This window comes from Labrus bergylta, chromosome 5 (assembly GCF_963930695.1).
Source record: "Labrus bergylta chromosome 5, fLabBer1.1, whole genome shotgun sequence".
NCBI lineage: Eukaryota > Metazoa > Chordata > Actinopteri > Labriformes > Labridae > Labrus > Labrus bergylta.
The window spans coordinates 23,912,412-23,931,546 of record NC_089199.1 but is presented as its reverse complement, the minus strand read 5'-3'; the positions used below and the strand labels follow the sequence as shown (position 1 = coordinate 23,931,546).

The 19,135-nt window shown below is 43.9% G+C and overlaps 1 protein-coding gene across 9 annotated transcripts in view; it reads right to left on the bottom strand.

Moving 5' to 3' along the window:
* The window catches only part of ptprt (protein tyrosine phosphatase receptor type T), a 287,907-nt gene that overhangs the window by 196,615 nt on the left and 72,157 nt on the right, over positions 1–19,135 (bottom strand). For all 9 annotated transcript variants that reach the window (XM_065955243.1, XM_065955240.1, XM_065955244.1 and 6 more), the window contains exons 5-7: positions 18,914–18,995; positions 17,276–17,391; positions 15,216–15,390 (exon numbers count right to left, since the gene is read on the bottom strand). In XM_065955243.1, coding sequence (XP_065811315.1) covers positions 15,216–15,390; positions 17,276–17,391; positions 18,914–18,995 — 373 coding nt within the window. The remainder of the gene's footprint in view (positions 1–15,215; positions 15,391–17,275; positions 17,392–18,913; positions 18,996–19,135) is intronic.

Genomic DNA, 19,135 nt, shown 5'->3' with positions numbered 1-19,135 from the left:
GCTCTAATATGTGTCCCTAGTCTGTCCACAAAACCCCCAATGATGAGAAAAGTCCATCCTCTCCGTCTTTCACCTGCTCCACTTTTCAGAAAATGTGTTCTCAAACAGGCTGTTTGGCGATTTTCCCTTCATGACATCACAAAGGGCATTAACCCCTCGCCCAGGCTAGGTGTTTGTTCTGCCCTCTGAGTCTGCCTTCTCACCGTAAACAATAGGACATGGAGCGAGAAAGCCTGAGCACACCCGAGCCCTTCCAGAGAGGGGGCGTGGTCAGACACAACTCATTTACATATTTAAAGGTACAGACACAGAAACAGCCTGTTCTGAGCAGGGCTGAAATAGAGGGGTTTATAGGCATGATCAAATACAGGATCAGAGTGGATTTAGAACAAGAAACTTTACACATGTTTTGTGGAGCTCTGAGATTTATCAACATGTATTTCTACAATAAAAAATATCAGTAAAGAAGAAAAGGGAAATTGATGAGTCCATTATTTCCAGACTTAACTTCATACTCAGGTTTGGATTTTACATGCCTTTGTAAATGCTCAGCCCGTTGTAAACAATGCTGCAAAAGGTTTCCACTGTCAGATGATTAAATGCACACTTCTTCCTGCAGCAGAATGAATGCGACCTCAGACCCCTCGGTGATGAAATGAGATGCAGATGTAAAGTGGAAGCAGACACAGTTTAAACTCTGCAACAGCTGCCACTAAAAGCTTAAAGGAGACATTTTATTCACGGAGCCAGTTTCTCCACCTGTGGCGTTAATCCATCACTCCGCTGACGTGTTGCTGACAGCGTCTCTGCAGCCACTCTTTCACATTATGCTACTTTAAAATAATGGCCTCTGTCAGGACTAAAAGCAGAGAGTGGTTTATTTCTCCCTGATGTTGTTTCAAACTAAATGCAGCCGCGTCTTTTCCAAGCGAGATACTCAAAACCCCTCAATATAAAGAGTAAAAAATGAAACAATTCAAAGTTTTATCTCTGTTTGTGCACTCCAATGCCAAGGACAACATCCATTAATCAATAATACCCAGGCAAAAAGAGCCATCATTATATCACAGACTCTATAAATCTTTAGTGAGAGATCCATCCTGATCAAAACACACAATGTATACTAAATTAAAGCTCCAAAGCACCTGTTGTTTGGGTTTCATACCTGCTGAAAGTTACAGTATACTTAGCACCGATCCGCTCAGAGGTGTTAATTAACAAAGGTGTCAAGCCGCCGCTGAATCTAACACAGTCACTCAAAGATAGGGAATCATGTTTTTTGTCTGTTGGGAATCAGAAGCCCGATCTCGATGTCCACGCTCACACACTCCCTGTATGTGTGTGTGTGTGTGTGTGTGTGTGTGTGTGTGTGTGTGTGTGTGTAAGGACTTTGTATAAGCTCCTTGGCTGTGAGGAAAAGTAAAAAAAGTAAAATCAAAAGTCCTACTGCTGCTAAGGAGAGCAACATGACATTGTGTTGTCATGGTTACAGAGAAGTCGCAAACTAAGTGCCGTCCCATTGAACCATTTGGAGCCCTTGCAGCCTCGTGCATTCAGTCACTTTCCAGGTGACCTCAATTAAGCCCTTAAGGTGCTTAGGAATCAGGGTCTGAGGAGGAAATCGAGATTCAGCCTGAGTGAGAGTAGAAATCGTGCCACCATGGACAGCTCCTGGATTTCTAAAGGTACCAGGTTCAGCACCATGGACAGCTCCTGGATTTCTAAATGTATCAGGTTCAGCACCATGGACAGCTCCTGAACTTCTGAAGGTGCCAGGTTCAGCACCATGGACAGCTCCTGAACTTCTGAAGGTGCCAGGTTCAGCACCATGGACAGCTCTTGAACTTCTGAAGGCACCCGGTTCAGCACCATGGACAGCACCCATGACACACTGTATCATGCTGTGCTGATCCCACCTGCCCATCGGTCACTGACAATCTTATATTTTTATATTACAGACTCCATAAACTGATTATAGTATGAGGTGGATTTCAAGATGGAGTCCAGGAATGCCACAGGATGAGCCATTCAAACTGTGTTTTTAAAAATAAAGCCCTCACTCCTCCAAACAGTGAGCTCTCAAAGAGCTGTGACTGAAAGGTTCATTTTAAGATTACAGTGTGTGTTCGTCAGTATAAATCTTTATTTCCCCGTCAGTGACAGGAGCTCTGTCAGTCGACGGTGACGTTATGCTGCCTGGAAATAATGGCCCCTCTCCTCCACCGTCTGAAAGTTTTCTTTCCTGGAGGCCCCATTAGAATATGTATGGTGGCTGCCGGGCCGATGACTCAACTGTCAGTCACTGCACACTCATCCATCTGTGTGAGAGTGTGTGTGTGTGTCTGAGTCATTGTGTGCACGCTGACTTGGAGACAATAAACATTTCTCCCTGTGAGAGATGGTGTTTGTGTGTGCATGCTTTTGAATGCATATCTGCTGTTTGTACCTCGTCTTTGCATGCATGAACTGTCACACTTTTAATGAAGCTTCCTTCCAAAACAGAAAGAATTTTAAAGTAAACACAAGGAAAATAAATGACCGTCATCATCCAGATAAAGGGTGGATACATCTTCTTAACTTACTGTAGGCTTCAGTATCGGCCTCAAGGGGAAATTTGAGCATGATTTAATTCCTAAAAGCTTTAATCTTTGTGTTAAAAGACAGATAAGAAATACATGAGACCAGCTAAGGAGTCTCTGAGTCATGACTGTCTACAATGAGTGAGAAGCTTGAGTCCCGCTGGCTGTGTTGTTGTTTACATGGACGGGACGGTCAGCTCCTCCCCTTGTGTATAAAAGCTGTTTTAATCAAGAACTGGAGAGAAGAAGAAGAACATACTCACTGATTATTTGGATGTTAGTAAGAGTTTTTAGATCACGCTCATTCTGTGTAAATTTACATGCAATGTGAAGCTACGAGCTAACTAAAGAGCGCAAACATTAGCATGCTAACACAACAATGCAGGACACTGGGGATTGCAGCTCGAGCAAAGCACAATTTTGTCCACCGCTTGTGCTTAATGGTGTTTAATTATGGTGCTTTCTAATTGATAACTTATTCATTTGAATGTGAGTATAGGGGGGTTGGAGGTGTGTCTCTGGAGGAGAGCGGAGGCTTCAGTATGGAGGAGGCGTGGCCAAACAGCAGTTTGTTTTGGTTTCACGCTGGAGCTCAAGGGCGACATCTACTGGATCAAAAGTTGATTTTTTAAGAACTACAAAAATGGCCGTGTTTTTCATCACAGTGCTAAATAAAGATATTACACTCTTTATTCCAAAATATAAATGATGAAACATGAAGAAAATATTTCCAATACTCAACATTTCAGTTGAACTTTGCAATTAATGGAAAGGTATGTTATACTATTTCATCATTTTTTTAGTGTAGTCAGATTTGATACATTAAAATAAGCCACACAATATGAGGTCATTAACTGGCCTCAATCTTTTAAGAACTCGTTTGAAGTATCAGTAATTATTTGAATGATTTTAAAGACGATGTCTTGGAGTTGTGTAAAACACTCTTGCTTCTATGGTTCATATTTTAGATCAATTTTAACAAGATTATATGATATCAAACATCTGGTCTTCACAGAGTAGAAAAAGTGTGTCATATGTCCACGAGCATCTTAAACAGATATTCAGAACATCTAAAGCACTTCAACATATTTTGCACACCGTTCAGCTGCAGCTTTGAGTCTTTTCATTGGTTGTAAACATGTAACATCTCCCTGTTAAGCAGCCCGTTAACTGTATTTCAGAGCAGCTTTATAACAGAGACTTTATTCTTCATTAACATCATTTATATGCAACAACGCCTCCCCATGTCACTCTGCAGGAAGTTGAAAGCGAAATCGCTCCATCACTCCTCCCTCCGTCTGTTTCCTTCCTCCCTCCCTCCCTCCTCCAACTCGTTTACAGCCCAGAGTTACACAGGCCACCCAGCGACACACAACCTGCCACCCAACATTTCACGAGGAGGGGGCAAACACACACACACACACACACACACACACACACACACACAGATTCAAGTGTAGCTGAGACTTCAAACACATGCACACAAAGCTTAGCAGACACACTTAAAAAAAAGAAAAGAAAAGATAAATGTACCAAACAATGCTCCAGCAGATGGATTTCATTCATAGACAGAGGGACTTTCTGAATTAAAATGTGGTAGTTGTGGTCACCGTGGATGGTTAACGATGGTGTTTGGGAGAGTGCTGGAGATGGAAAGTTAACCAAAAGTGCCCAACCACACGTATCAGGGGTTTTCACAATGCTACACATCATCTTTACAGAGCTCGGTTGTACAGCTTCTATTTTAACATTTATGAGCGATAAAGTGTCCACACGTTTCAAACCTTCATTTCACTGATGACTTGAGAAGCAAAAGGAAAGTAGGAGTTTTGTAACAGTTCTCTGCTCCAAAAGCGCTGCTCAAATTAACTAAGTCAGGGATAAAACAAGGCGCCGTCTTGTGACTGTTAACACACTCTGTATGTTCTGCCTGCTGTTATAGGTGGAAATAAAGTGAAATATTTGACCTGGATGTCCTCACAGAGAAGATAATCGTTGACCTTTGTCGGGGACGTTTGTACTTTAGGGTGCTGCATGTTTATTAACGAGTTTGCAGAAAGTTAGATATGAATATAAAGAGCGGAGACGCCTGCAGAGGGACACTCACTCTGTAGTAAAACAACTAGCAGGGCTCGTGAAGTTTAAAACGAGACACAGAAGAAGTGCAAGACTGGAACTGAGGTCCAATAAAGACCAGTCTGTGTGTGTGTATGAGTGTGTGTATGAGTGTGTGTATGAGTGTGTGTGTATGAGTGTGTTTGTATGAGTGTGTGCCCCCGCCTGGCCCTATAAAGGCTTTATCTGCTGTGTCCCGGGGCCTTGTTGTCGCAGGACGCATCGCGCTCTCAAAAGCCGACCCATGTTACTACACCCTGAGGGGAGAGAGTATATGGATCTACTTTTTTAACTGCACTGTATTACAATCCCCGCACGGTTTGTGAAGAGGAGTTACAATGTGTGTATGAGTGTGTGTTTGTCCGAGAGTGTGTGTGTGTGTGTGTGTGTCGATGGAAGAGAAACAATTTGAAGGGAGCTAGTATTGTCTGGTATGTGTGTACATATGTTTTGATTTTAATGTTTTTAATTTGTCGTCCTGCTCGTTATTTAGAATATCTGCATTTTCCCTGCTGTGTGGAGATTTTACCTTCATGACATCACAAAGGGCAGTAACCCCTCCCCCCAGGTGGGTGACACTCCCACAGCTAGGTGTTTGTTCTGTCCTCTGAGTCTGCATTCTCACCGTAAACTATAGGACATGGAGCGAGAAAGCCTGAGTACACCCGAGCCCTTCCAGAGAGGGGGCGTGGTCAGACACAGCTCATTTACATATTTAAAGGTACAGACACAGAAACAGCCTGTTCTGAGCAGGGCTGAAATAGCAGGGTTTATAGACATGATCAAATCCAGGATCAGAGTGGATTCAGAACAAGAAACTTCACACACATGTTTTGAGGAGCTCTGAGACTAATTTAAACTGGTTGAAGAGGAGGAGAATATGTGACCTTTAACCTGAAGGTCAACAGGGCAGCAAGACCTCTGATCTCCTCTCTCATATGTGAAAGCCGTTATGGGAAGACTTTCTTACTGGAGTAAACTCCAGGGAGGCTGAGGAGCTGCAGAAAGTAGAAAGTTTTGGGCGATCAAAATAACAGACGACTTAACAAAAGTTAAAGAGGGAAGACGAGCGAGAGTCGGACGTGGCTTTTATCAGGTCCTTCCCATCTAAATGGTTCCCACTTCATTTCACTGTCTGCTTCCCCTGCAAGCCAATATAACACACACACACACACACGCACACGCACGCACACACACACACACACACACACACACACACACACACACACACACACACAGAGTTATGTTTGTAGAAGAAGAGAGGTAGAAAATAAGGAGAAGGAAGAAGGGAAGGAGTGAAGATTTAGGAGTAACAGTTGCTCTGTTGGTAAAATTACTTTTTTATCGCCTCCTCTCTACTGGCAGTTTATAACCTCCCTCATTGTGTGTGTGTGTGTGTGTGTGTGTGTGTGTGTGTGTGTGTGTGTGTGTGTGTGTGTGTGTGTGTGTGTGAGTGTGTGTGTGTGTTGGTGGCTAATCCAAAAGGCCAATCAAATCTTTTCTGAGCTCTCAGAGAGAAAGATTCAAAGATAGAAAAGAGAGTGTATGAGAGAGAGAGAGAGAGAGAGAGAGAGAGAGTGATAGAGAGGCGGAGAGTGGAGGACTCAGCCCAGCAGAGAGGAGAGAAAAGATATCACCCAGGTGGCGGAAAAGATGGAAAAATCTGTTGCACAGAAAATGACAATCGTTCTACTAAAATGTGTTTTTCTCTCATTCGGCAGCGGGGAGGCATGGCGAGGATGGTAGGGGTGATAAGAAGAGAGAGAGAGAGAGATGAAGAGAGGGTTCGCTGGTTGCTGCTTTCCCTTCTGACCTTCTTTTAGAGGGATTTTTATTTCATGCTTTTTATTTTCAAAAAAGTGCCGATTTGAAGTTTTATTCACAATTTCTTTCGTTTTGAAAAGCCACTTTTAGCAGAGGAGAGGTTAGAATGCAGAAAGGTTTACAGACCGATGCAGAGTTGGTTAAACACTGAAGCTTCAGTGTCCACCACATGGCAACCTGCGTGATCATGGACTCTAAAAAGGAGGGGCGGGGACAGCTCTCTGTAATGTTGGGCATTTTAAACACTAGATGTTGTGATGATTTTATGACTTATAGTCAAAGTACTCCTGTTAGAAAAAGTGGTTACAAAAAAGTTCCAGTTGTTCATTATTGATTATTTCCGGAAAACAAACTCCTGAGCACATTAAGTGTTATAATAATTATGTAAATTATGTCGGCACTTTGTAGCAGCTGGTGTCAATGCTAACTTATAATTTTCTGTAAAAAAAAAAAAAGCTGCAAAGATGCTCGATTAGTTTCTACTGCTTCTAAAAATCTGACATCTCAGGTCGTGTGGAAATAAAACGGACACATTGTGAATAAATATCGTAGTATTTGAGGGTAAAGCACAGTTGATAATGGAGCACTTTAATGGCTTCGGTTTGGATGCTTTGCGTGCATACATATTAAAGTGTTCTGGTTTAGTGATCCTTAATGCACATCAGTAACGTGCGATTTCAAACAGATGAGAAGGGGACTCTCTTTTAGAATCCAACCTGTGTTTTGTATTTGAATATATATATCTGCGTGTGTACCTCCCAGTCTAACACGGCCTGTCTCTGCGTGCTGCAGATATAACATGTTCCTCCCTCGCCCTCGTGGACTCACTCTCCCCGAGGAGAAAAAGTTCTCTGACTCACCTGTCCGCTCCGTTTAGACGCAAACCTGCTGACTAACCCTCACAATCTCCACATCGCCCTCCGAGCCTCCTGGACGTGTTCACATGTAAAAAGGTGAGACGTGGAAATGCTTCAGCTTTGTATTTCTTCCACCGCTCCAAATCATACAAAGAAAACCTTCTGTTCTATTTCTCCTGTGCAACCTCGCTGTGTTATTTACCTGCTTAGAGCTGCAACTGACTTTAATATAAACACATTCCCGCTCCAAGTCCTGGGATTGAGTGCTTTCTGTTTGCTGTGTGTGTGTGTGTGTGTGTGTGTGTGTGTGTGTGTGTGTGTGTGTGTGTGTGAGTGTGTGTGTGTGTGTGCGTCTGCACCTGTGAGTAACACACTCCCTCCGGCCTGTTACTTGGGATAATGAATTCAGCACTACTCACAAAGAATACTTTAATCAAAAGATTCATAACGCGGCGACACAGCATCGCTCTTTCACAGAGGAAAGAGAAAGAGAGAGGGAGCGAGAGAGAGAGAGAGGGAGCGAGAGAGAGAGAGAGAGCGAGAGAGGGGAGAGCGAGTGTTTGTGAGCACACAGAGTTTATTTTGCACACAAGGGGAGAGCAAAGAATCATGGGAAATGAGATCTGATTCACTTTTCCTCATAGCAAACTCACTGTGGCAGACACCTGCTTCCTCTTAACACACAGAGTCTCACACACACACACACACACACACACACACACACACACACACACACACACACACACACACACTTAAATGTGCAAACATACCCGACCAGACCAGAAACACATAAACAAAAACATTTGCATCTGCACTTCAGGCTGTCTGAGTCCACTTCTCCACAGAACATGAAACAGAAGGAGACGTGTCGTCCTTGTTTTAAAGCGGAGGAGGTGTTTCAGAGCTCTCCATCACCGCTGTGAAACTGTTACTCAAGTTCTTTGAACTCTTATGCCTTTCACTTTGCAAACAACTGAACTCAACTTTAATGGGATTCATTTAAAGTGACATGCACACAAACTCAGACTAATATGATGGAAGCTCATTTCTGAAGAATTTAATAGTAATAAGTTCGGCCCTGTGTCCACCTAGCGTTTTTTTCCGGGGCAGAAAAGCGCTGACTGTGCGCTCAGTAGTGCTTCTGCCCTGAGAGGAAAAACGCTGCATGTCTGTCCTGTCTCCATGACAACAGTCTGTTGACAACGGCCGCTGTATGACCAACAATGCTCCGTTACGTTTTACTGCATGTTTAATATTTAAAGTCGTTTATTTCCCGATCAGACACGGAGCGAGGAGGATGAGGGTACAAGACACGATCTGTAGGAGTCCAAAATACTGAGAATATCATAGATTTGGAAAAGAGTGCTGGCGACGTCAACAGCGCCTTTCTGAAAAGTTGAAAGATTTTCAACTTGAGTGCATGCAGCGGCTGCACAAAAAAAAACTGAACGCTCAGAAAAGCTGCTTTCTACTCATTGAAAACAATTTATAAAAGAAGCTATACCGCTCAGCAAAAAAAAAAAAACTCGGTGGACACCAGGCGTCATGCATCATAGTTTCAAGACCTGATTTGTTTTTTGCATCATAGTGCAAAAACCTTTCATCCTCGTTAATCAGATAACAACGTTCGATTTTGAATTTAGCACTACGGAGCGGCTGCATCAAAAAGGCTTTTATAAAAGACGCTGGGCGCTGCAGTGTTTCTCAGGACCATCTGCTGCTGAAAACATTCTCTGCATTTCAAAACGGATGTTTAACAGAATCTTCTTTGTTCCGTATTGTTTGCAGGATCCACAAAGTCTCCTTTTTGAAAATAAGTGTTTCTCATTTAAACAGTCAGCGAGGATACATCTGTAGAGTTCAGGGTAACAAACCAGCACCAAACATCGCTTTCCATGTTCATCCCATTTCAGCAGCTCGGGGGAGATTTTGCTGAATTAACTCATCAGATCTGTCCAAAATGTCCCCAAACATGACGTTCAAACTCGTACCTGCTCGCTTCCTGTAAGCCGACGGGTCCCACATGGAGTTTGAACTCTGAGCTGGGAGGTGATGGAAGTTTAAAAATGGAGAAATGACGGCCTAAAGGAGACACTGATCTTCTTAATGTCACAAATGAAATGAGAATCTGTCGGCTTCACGGGAGAGAAGCAGCAGGACGCTCCAAATGGACACGTCTCTGCTGCTTAGTCTGTTTTTTTTTTTTAAACGCTCCTATCTGCATGAACACACACACACAGGATGGAGGTCAGTGAGATGTTAGGATTGAACCTGTCAGCTCAGGCTTTTCTTCTTCTCTGGTTCAGACCTGACTTTCTTATACTTTCTTATTTGTGTCATTTCTGCAACTTATTCCCTTCTTCTTCTTTCCCCTCCCTTCTTGTCTGCGTTTCCACTTTCCATTCCCCTCTTTTTGCTTCCTCACATCCATCGTCTTACACTTTTTCAATCTTCGATTTCAACTTTTCACCTCCTCGCTGCCTCCTTTCCCCTCGCTTCACCTTCTTTCCTCTCCTTCTCTACCTTCTTCTCTTCTTTTTTTCTCACCTCCAGTCCTTCTCTGCTCGCCCTACCTGTTCATGCATTACTTATATTTCTCCTCACAAATTCTGTGTGAAGTGTCCACTTTCTCTGACCCACACACACACACACACACACACACACACACACGCACACACACGCACACACACACGCACACACACACACACACACACACACACAAACACACACAGGCAGATGGATACAGAATACCAACAGCATGACAAACCTGCAAGCAACAGAACACACACACTCACAAAAACACACATCCCCTACGGCAAGCCCCAAGGACCAGGTTTAAGAGGCAGGTGAGGTGTTCACTGCAAGGATAGATGCTTCACACACACACACACACACACACACACACACACACACACACACACAATCCATCACATAGGCAGATAAACTAACTTCTCAGAGAAAATGCAGTTTGCTTTCTTTGACAGGTTTCTCTCTGCAGGGATCAGATATTTGTTCTTGTCTCCACTGATGTATTTTTCATGATTTTATGTCATTTACTGTTTTTTGTTATTTTATTTTCTTCTTTGCTGCCTGTGTCGTACAGTACATCTCATCAGATCACCTCCACTTCTATCTGCATTACAGCAACTGACATGTAGGAGCCGGACCTCAATTTTTTAAAGCAATCTCAGATCACGCTGAAGAAGTTTTGATTTCATTTGTGAATGTGCAACGTTTGCTCCGTCTGCTGAGCCGCGGTGGCAACACATTTTCTGCTTACTCATTTTGTTATGAATTTTCTTTTCTGGCAATCTAAGAAACATTTCTTTGTGCATGCCTGAGACAAAAGTTCTCCATGTTTACCTTGTTTTTTTAACAACTTTTTCCCGATTCCTGTTTGGGGGTCGCAGAAGACTGACAACATTGGCAGCAAACTGTTTTAGGACTGTTTCTTTCTTACAGACTCACTGATCTAACTTATCGATCTTTTGGATGGCGCCTGTTTTGAGGAATTTACTGAATTCTAAAATGAAAAAGGTGACATCATTTCATTCAATGTCATGCCACAACTTTTCTGTAATGTAACTCCTTACTAGCAGCTGGTCCATAAACCCCTGCAGATGATCCAAAAAGCAGCAGAACGACTGCCTCCCCAAAACAGCACATGTCGTTGTGTAGATGCTTGCTTGTGTTGTCCTCCCTCTCTGGTGTTCATCGACTGGATAAAATCAGAATTTTGAATGAATTGCAGAATTGTAATGTCTGACATCTCATTTTAAGAAAATCCTCCTCCTCAGAAGTCAGAGACACTTCTCAAGCAGTTATTTCTCTAAATTGGAGGTTGTGTTGCGTTCACACCCAGTGGGAGTTCAGAGCGTCAGCGGGCTCCAACAGCTCTGACACTGCAGGCTGAGCTGTCCACTCTCCTATTGATTTACTTTTCAGGGAAGAGACACAGAGAAGAGGACGGGGAACACACACACACACACACACACACACACTAGCAGAATGCGGCGGCTCTGCAGGGTCTGATTCTTGGACTACCATCAGCTTTATGAGCGCCTGGGGAGGCTTAAAAACATGTAGCACTATTCTACACACACACTCTGCATGGTGTCCACAGGGCAGCGACTGACAGCGGCTCTCCTGCATCTCTGCTACGCCCCACTGAGTCTTATCTCTGACAGACAGGACACACACACACACACACACACACACACACACACACACACACACACACACACACACACACACACACACACACACACACACACACACACACACACACTGATGCCCAAACGCTCACACATAACACAAAAACACAACACACATTAAAACAGCCGATACACAGCCAAAAAAACGGCTTCATTCATCTCGCCAGGACTCAAACATGTCAGCATGCAAGCAAGCAGACTCTCTGAAACACACACACACACACACACACACACACACACACACACATACACACACACACCCTCAGACACAGGAGCCCAGTTGGGGGTTTGGTTGAGTCCTTGTTGCCGTGGGGGCTCTAACTGCATCTGCTCGACATGAGACACACACATGCGCAGAGTCTGCGTGCGTGTGTGTGTGTGTTTCTGCAAACTTCCCTGCTTTATGGAAAAATTTGCTTTGGGGAAAAATGTCAATGGATAATTTCCTGACTGTTGCGGCACGCTTGTCGGCCATGTTATCAGAGGTGTGATGATGTGTGATGACCCCGGATTTTGTCCTGCGGAGGGATGGAGTCAGCTGATGTGATGTCTTGCGGCTGGTCAGGATGGTCCTGAGTTTTTCAGCTGGTTTTTACAGAGGAGTCCCCGTTTGCGTCACCAGATGTCCCTGCCCTTTGCCTTTCTAAGCTCCACCTCTGTCACCTAGCAACCTGATCTGCTGCTTAAGAACTAGCTAACATAACTAGCATCATAAAGCGTCATTTAACTTACAATTTTAGTTTGACGTTTCATCGCCCTGTTCGTTTTTTTGTATTTGTAGCTACTCGATTGACTTCAAACCGGTTCCTTACTTTTAAAAATGTTATTACTCAGTTGCCACAGAGCAATGAATCATGGGATATGTTGGGCCACAAAGGACGCAACAGACGGATCCTTCATTTATTGGCCGCATTTGAAGGAGCCTTCAAAAAGTGACAGCCTTTAACGCACCGCAGTGACGTAGTCGTGCCCGCCGCCGCAGGATGCAGCCCGTACATTCATTATTCAAGAGCCTAAAAAAGCGGAGGCCACATTCAGGGAGACATCATCTGTTCAGCAGGACAGGAGTGCTGTGTCACAGATTAACTGGCATGCATGAGCTCTTTACATACACACACACACACACGCACACACACACACACACACACACACACACACACACACACACTGAGAGAGGGCAGTGTAACATGAGGAGTGTGTCTCATTAACCCTGATTTCACTTAGCGGCTCAGCAGAACACACACACAAACATGCATGCACAAAATTAATTTGGACACACAATTAACTGTGACACCTCACGCATGAACGCACATACGAAAAGACAAATACACACACACACGCACACGCACACACACACACACACACACACACACACACACACACACACGCACACACACACACAAACACACACATACAGAGACAAATTCAGCTGCAAACAGATGATCCCACCACAACACACATGGATGAGTAAGATGAAAAACCAAAAAAATAAACAAATCAGAATCATCTATGCACGTTTTAGGCAACACACACTGCACACACACTCACACTCACACACACACACACACGGAGGGATGCAGGGAGGTGTGCTCACGGATGTGTGTGTGTGTGTGCATATTTCTCTTGTTTAATGTGTTTGCATGAGCTACTCCCCTGACACAATGCATGGCCAACAGCACCTGAGCCTCACACACACACACACCTATACACACACACCTACACACACACACACACACACACATAATGAAACACATATATGCCAGGAGACACATCATTCATCAGGGGAAGCAACACACACACACACACACACACACACACACACACACACACACAATTTTCATGAGCAGTACAGAGTGTGTGTGTGTTCTGTTAACAGATGGTAATGACAGTGTCAGTCCCAGGACTATCATCTAATCAAAACAGCACACACACACACACACACACACACACACACACACACACACACACACACACACACACACACACACACACACACACACACACACACACACACACACACACACACACACACACACACACACACACACACACACTGCAGCCTCCCTGCAGACTAAACATCCTTCACAGCACATAAGGTTAACAGCATAATTCACAGAAAATATGCATCGAGAACATCATTTAGGCCACTCTGCCTCTACACACATTTAAATGCATTTCAGTCATTTCATTTAAATTCTATTAAAAACAAACTAAGTTTATTCCCCTCGCAGCACGGGGGGCGTGGGGGGGGGGGGTCATTTTATGGCACATGGAAGTAAAAAAATAAACAAGATTCACTGAAAAGTCTCAAGCTAGCTCAACAAAGCAGCTTAGACTTCCATGACAGCATATTGTTTTATAAATAAACCTGATAAAAGCAACTTTAAGAAACCCTTCTGTACTAATGTTCACCTTTCATGTTGTCGGTCTCTGATACCTAAAGAAAGCAACACTCCTTTTAATTTGATCTTTTTCACGAGGAGCTCCGCAAACAAGCCGTCTCAGGTACCTCTTCTGCACATGTCCAAACGTTCCGTTTTTTTCTTCCCAATAAATATGTGTGCATGCAAAAGAGTACCTGGACGATTATCTTACTTTTTTTTTGTCCAAAGTTTAAAGGTGGAGTCAGTAGCAGTTTGTATAAAGAGATTAGGATAGTCGTACAGTCATGAAACTTCATACACGTCATCTCTGTAGTGAAGTCAAACAAATCAGACATGGGTTTAGTGAGTGGGGCGTGGCAGAACGGCTCAGTGGCGACCCCTTGAAAATTTCAAACATTCATCCCCTGCAGCATGTTAAACCTAGAATTCTAAATTTTAGTTTACATATTAAACATGACCACACCTAAAAGAAAAAAGGCTCTTGGCCCAAAACCCAACAGGAAGTCTACAAATTTGCGCTACATATAAACAATGAATGGGCTCGATAGTGGTGAGCAGCGGTAACACTCCTCCACTTCTTCTTCTGCTTTTTGTGAATCTACTCTATTTGATGACATCAAAAAAATTTAGAACAATCCAACATGTTAATTCTGCGTATTTCTTTTTGGTAAACTCGGACACTTTTGAATCCTGAGTAGAATATAAAATAGGGTCTTTGTGGGTTTGAACAGCGATGTCGACATAGCCCGAGTGTGTGTGGGGTGGAGGGGGGGGGGGGGGGGGGGGGTGGCGAGAACAGGAGTGAAGATGCAGACGCAGAGAAGACGAGAGGAAAATAAGCTCAAAGTCTGACAGAGACAGACAGAGATGCAGTGAAAGAGGGCTCATTGTGGGTTCTAGTCACTGCTCTGAAGTCTGCTCAGTATTCAGTCCTCAGCATTCTCACAGCGCTAATGAGCAACCGCCAACCACACACTCTCTCACACACACACACACACACACACACACACACACACACACACACACATCTGCACAACCACAACCCGGGCTTGTTTCCCACTCACTCCACTCTGAAGAAGTCGTCCCATTTTTTCGAGCATCCTCTCCGACAGGATTTGTCAAACACTGCGTTTCTTTTCACACATTGACATTCAGCATAAACACTCGTCTTTAAAGCGACTCGTACTTTCTTTTTCCCACTTCTTCTTTATAAAGAATGGAAAAAAAACAACAACAATGTACCTTTTACGATGAGGTCGGCGTAGTTGGACACCCCGGAGCCGCCGTCGGAGCGGATGACGCAGCGGTAGCGGCTGGTGCTGCGCTGCGATGTGTCGCCCACGCTGACGGTCGCAGAGAAACGCCGATGGTTCACCACCCTGGTCACCATCAGCGCCGTGTCCTTACCGTTCCACTGCTGCATGACGGGAAAGGGGAGAGGATCAGGAAATTGGAGCATGGTGTTTGTGCAAAGGGGCTCGAGAGGAGGCCTCGACTTGTTCAGCTCTTAACACGATGAGAAGTGGATCAGAAGAGAATCCTGAAGTTTGTGCAACTAAAAACAAAATGTATCCCTTAAAACTATATTGCAAATAAGAATTTGACTTCCAGGAGCTTAAGGAAACAACATACATAAAACAGACAAAGATACGACAACATCAAAATCTCTCTCACATGCTGACAAGAGGTATTCATGCTTCATCTGACCTTCTCTCAACTGAACCACCTGCCTATAGTGTTGTAGTCAAGACCACACTAACCGAGACCAGAGTGCTCTGAGACCAAGGAAAAGACCGAGACATTTAGTGGAGGTCTTGCCTGGTCTTGATTTTAAAATCTGGAGTCCACCCAGTCTGAGACCGAGACAAGACTGAGTAAAAATGTTTTCGATTCCAGACCTTCAAAAAGTGTCCTGGAGACCAAGACTGATTTTGAGTACTTTGACACTACTTGCCTCTAACTGGTCCAAATTGCAGCGGCTGAAAAAGCTTTTTCTGATTTCAACAGACGATATCACATCACTCCTCTCCTCGCTACCCTCCACTGGCTGCCTGTCTGTTTAAAGGCTTTATATGTGATTTTTTTGATCCAGCAGATGTCGCCCTTGAGCACCAACATGAAACCAAAACAACTCGCGCTGCATTGTTGTGTTAGCATGCTAATGCTAGCGATCTTTATTATGCTCGTATCTTCACACTGCATGTAAATTTACCCGAAATGATCTCGAAACACAGTTAAGCAGTGAGTACAGTATGTTATTCTTCTTTTCTCTAGTCCCTCAATTAAACAACTTTTATACGTGAGGGGGGAGCCGGCCGGCTGTCCTGGCGATGTAAACAAAGTGAAGATAGGACTCTGAAAACTCAGAAAGCATCACAGACAGTGGGACTCGGGTGTTACACCCATTGTAGACAGTCATGACTCAGAGAGTTATTTTCAGAGGATATACTTGATTTCTATTACATTTAAGTGTGAAAAATCGCATATTAAGCCTTTAAGAATTGAGTTTAAGATTTTTTTAATCCTGTCTTGGTCTTGGTCTAAACCCTTAGGCATTATTCCAGCGAACTGTATCACTACACAGTGATTCCAAAATACAGGAAGTGATGACGTATTGATATCAACCGTAGGGGAGGAATCAAAAAAATCGAGCAGACTTAAAAGTGAAAAAAAGTGTTCTCTGCATCTCTGCATATAATTCCCCCTTCTCTACATCCAATCTCCTTTTACTGCTGTAGTATTATCTGCCTTCACCCAACAGACCTTCAGCCAGTCGGGTCACTGCTCTCCATTGCAAATGTCATTACTGTACACAGGGGCGCTCTCAGGTGGTGAACATACAGTGAAAACATGCATGCTCTCTGGTGCACGTGCATCCAAACGAGCCCACACCCACACACACACACACACACACACACACACACACACACACACACTTGCCACTTGTTCAGAGATGGAGTCATCGATGCGGCGCTGAACAAGGACTTTTAATCAATCCTGAAATAGAGCTGGGAGTGCTGGGGATGTTCACCACAGTGTACTTGAATTTTTTATATTTTATTAAAAACGTATAAATAATTCATCCCTGTGGTTGCAACATCGGCTCTTTATGCATGCACTTTATTGCAACATATTCAGTCGAGTATTTCATCGATCAGTCGCAGACACACCGATCATGTCTCCCTGACGTCTAACATCATATTACTTTTAATCTTAACCTCTGACCTCTCTGCAGTGTTCTGCATGTTAACTTTCCGCTGAAGTCGTTCATGCACATGTTTGCAGAGAAGAAAGAAACAAACCTGCAGCCAGAGTTTATCGTGCTGAGACCACTTCCCTCCAGCCGTGCACTGAAACGTGGCATTCTGACCCACGTTCACCTCCACGTTCTGCAGGCGCAGGAAGTGAGGCGCTTTACCTGCAACCAAAAAAAAAAATACACAAACACGAGTATTATGACACACTCACTGGAAGGCTACGGAGCAATGAGGAAGACAGGGAAAGTTTTGGTGACTTTGACTCCGGGTTGAGACCGGCACGTCTGCAGACTGAGATCAGTTTAATAGAGAATGCATTGATCATTTCTCAAAAATGTTTTACTCTCACGTTTGTGTGCACATGTCCGGTTAGGGCTTCCGAAAAAATCCTTCCAAATTAATTGTGTGTAAAATGTTTCTTAAAGGTCACATATTCTCCTCCTCTTCAGTGTAAATAAGTCTCAGAGCTCCTCAAAATATGTGTGTGACGTTTCTTGTTCTGAATCCACTCTGATCCTGTATTTGATCATGCCTATAAACTCCTCTATTTCAGCCCTGCTCAGAACAGGCTGTTTATGTGTCTGTACCTTTAAATATGTAAATGAGCTGTGTCTGACCACGCCCCCTCTCTGGAAGGGCTTGGGTGTACTCGGGCTTTCTCGCTCCATGTCCTATAGTTTACGGTGAGAAGGCAGACTCAGAGGGCAGAACAAACACCTAGCTGTGGGAGTGTCACCCACCTGGGGGAGGGGCTACTGCCCTTTGTGATGTCATGAAGGAAAAATCTCCAAATGGCCTGTTTGAGCACACATTGTTGTGTGACCCTAATATGGGCCAGCGTCACTCACCCTAATTCGTAATTATATTTTCTTTCACAACCTGATGTATCGATGTCTTTTCTGTTTTAATCTGCTTCCTTTGTTAAGCCCTCTGAAAGGTGATTAGTACTGTTATCGTAGTGAAGGTTGTTATTTAAGCAACACAATAGTCAAATAACAAAGATAGGATCTGAGCTCTAATAGAGGAGCTGATGCAGCTACAGCGGAACAATGCTTCATTAACACAACCTATCTCAACACTGATTATGTTGTGGTTATGAATCAGTCATCAGATATCTTAATAAGCCAATAAGAACAGACAAAAGAGAGAGAGAGAGGGAGAGAGAGAGAGAGAGAGAGAGGGAGAGACAGAGAGAGAAAGAGAGAGGAGTGGTGAGCAGACGGAGGGAGGTAAAGAGGCCGCAGAGCATCACAGCGAGCTCTCAGAGTTTTGTGAAGCAAAGTGTTTCTGTCAGATTTGAGTGATGAAGACCCTGAGTTTGGACCTTCTTCTTCACTCTCTGCAATCTGTCTGCAAACCTCACAATCTGCGCTGAACCCCCCCTCCCCACCCCTTATGTGTGTGTGTGTGTGTGTGTGTGTGTGTGTGTGTGTGTGTGTGTGTGTGTGTGTGTGTGTGTGTGTGTGTGTGTGCGCGTGTGAGATATAAAACAGATGATGATCAGTGGGCTACAGTTGTGCAGGGTCAACCCGTACTTAAGAAGACACACACACACACACACACACACACACACACACACACACACACACACACACACACACACACACACACACACACACACACACACACACACACACACACACACACACACACACAGATGTACACACAAACACACAAACTTACGGCAAGGATGAGCCAGAACTCGTATGTCGTCGATGGCGATGAATCCTGGATGACCCTGAACTGAAACTGCTTCAAATATTACCTGAAAGAGAGGAAGGGATGAGGGAAGGAAAGACAGAGGGAGAGAAGGAGACAACCAAAAGTCAATAAAAAGTAGAATTACAAAAGATTTCAACACAAAAAGTTTATTTTTAATAAAAAAAAGTCAGGGTCGATATCGTC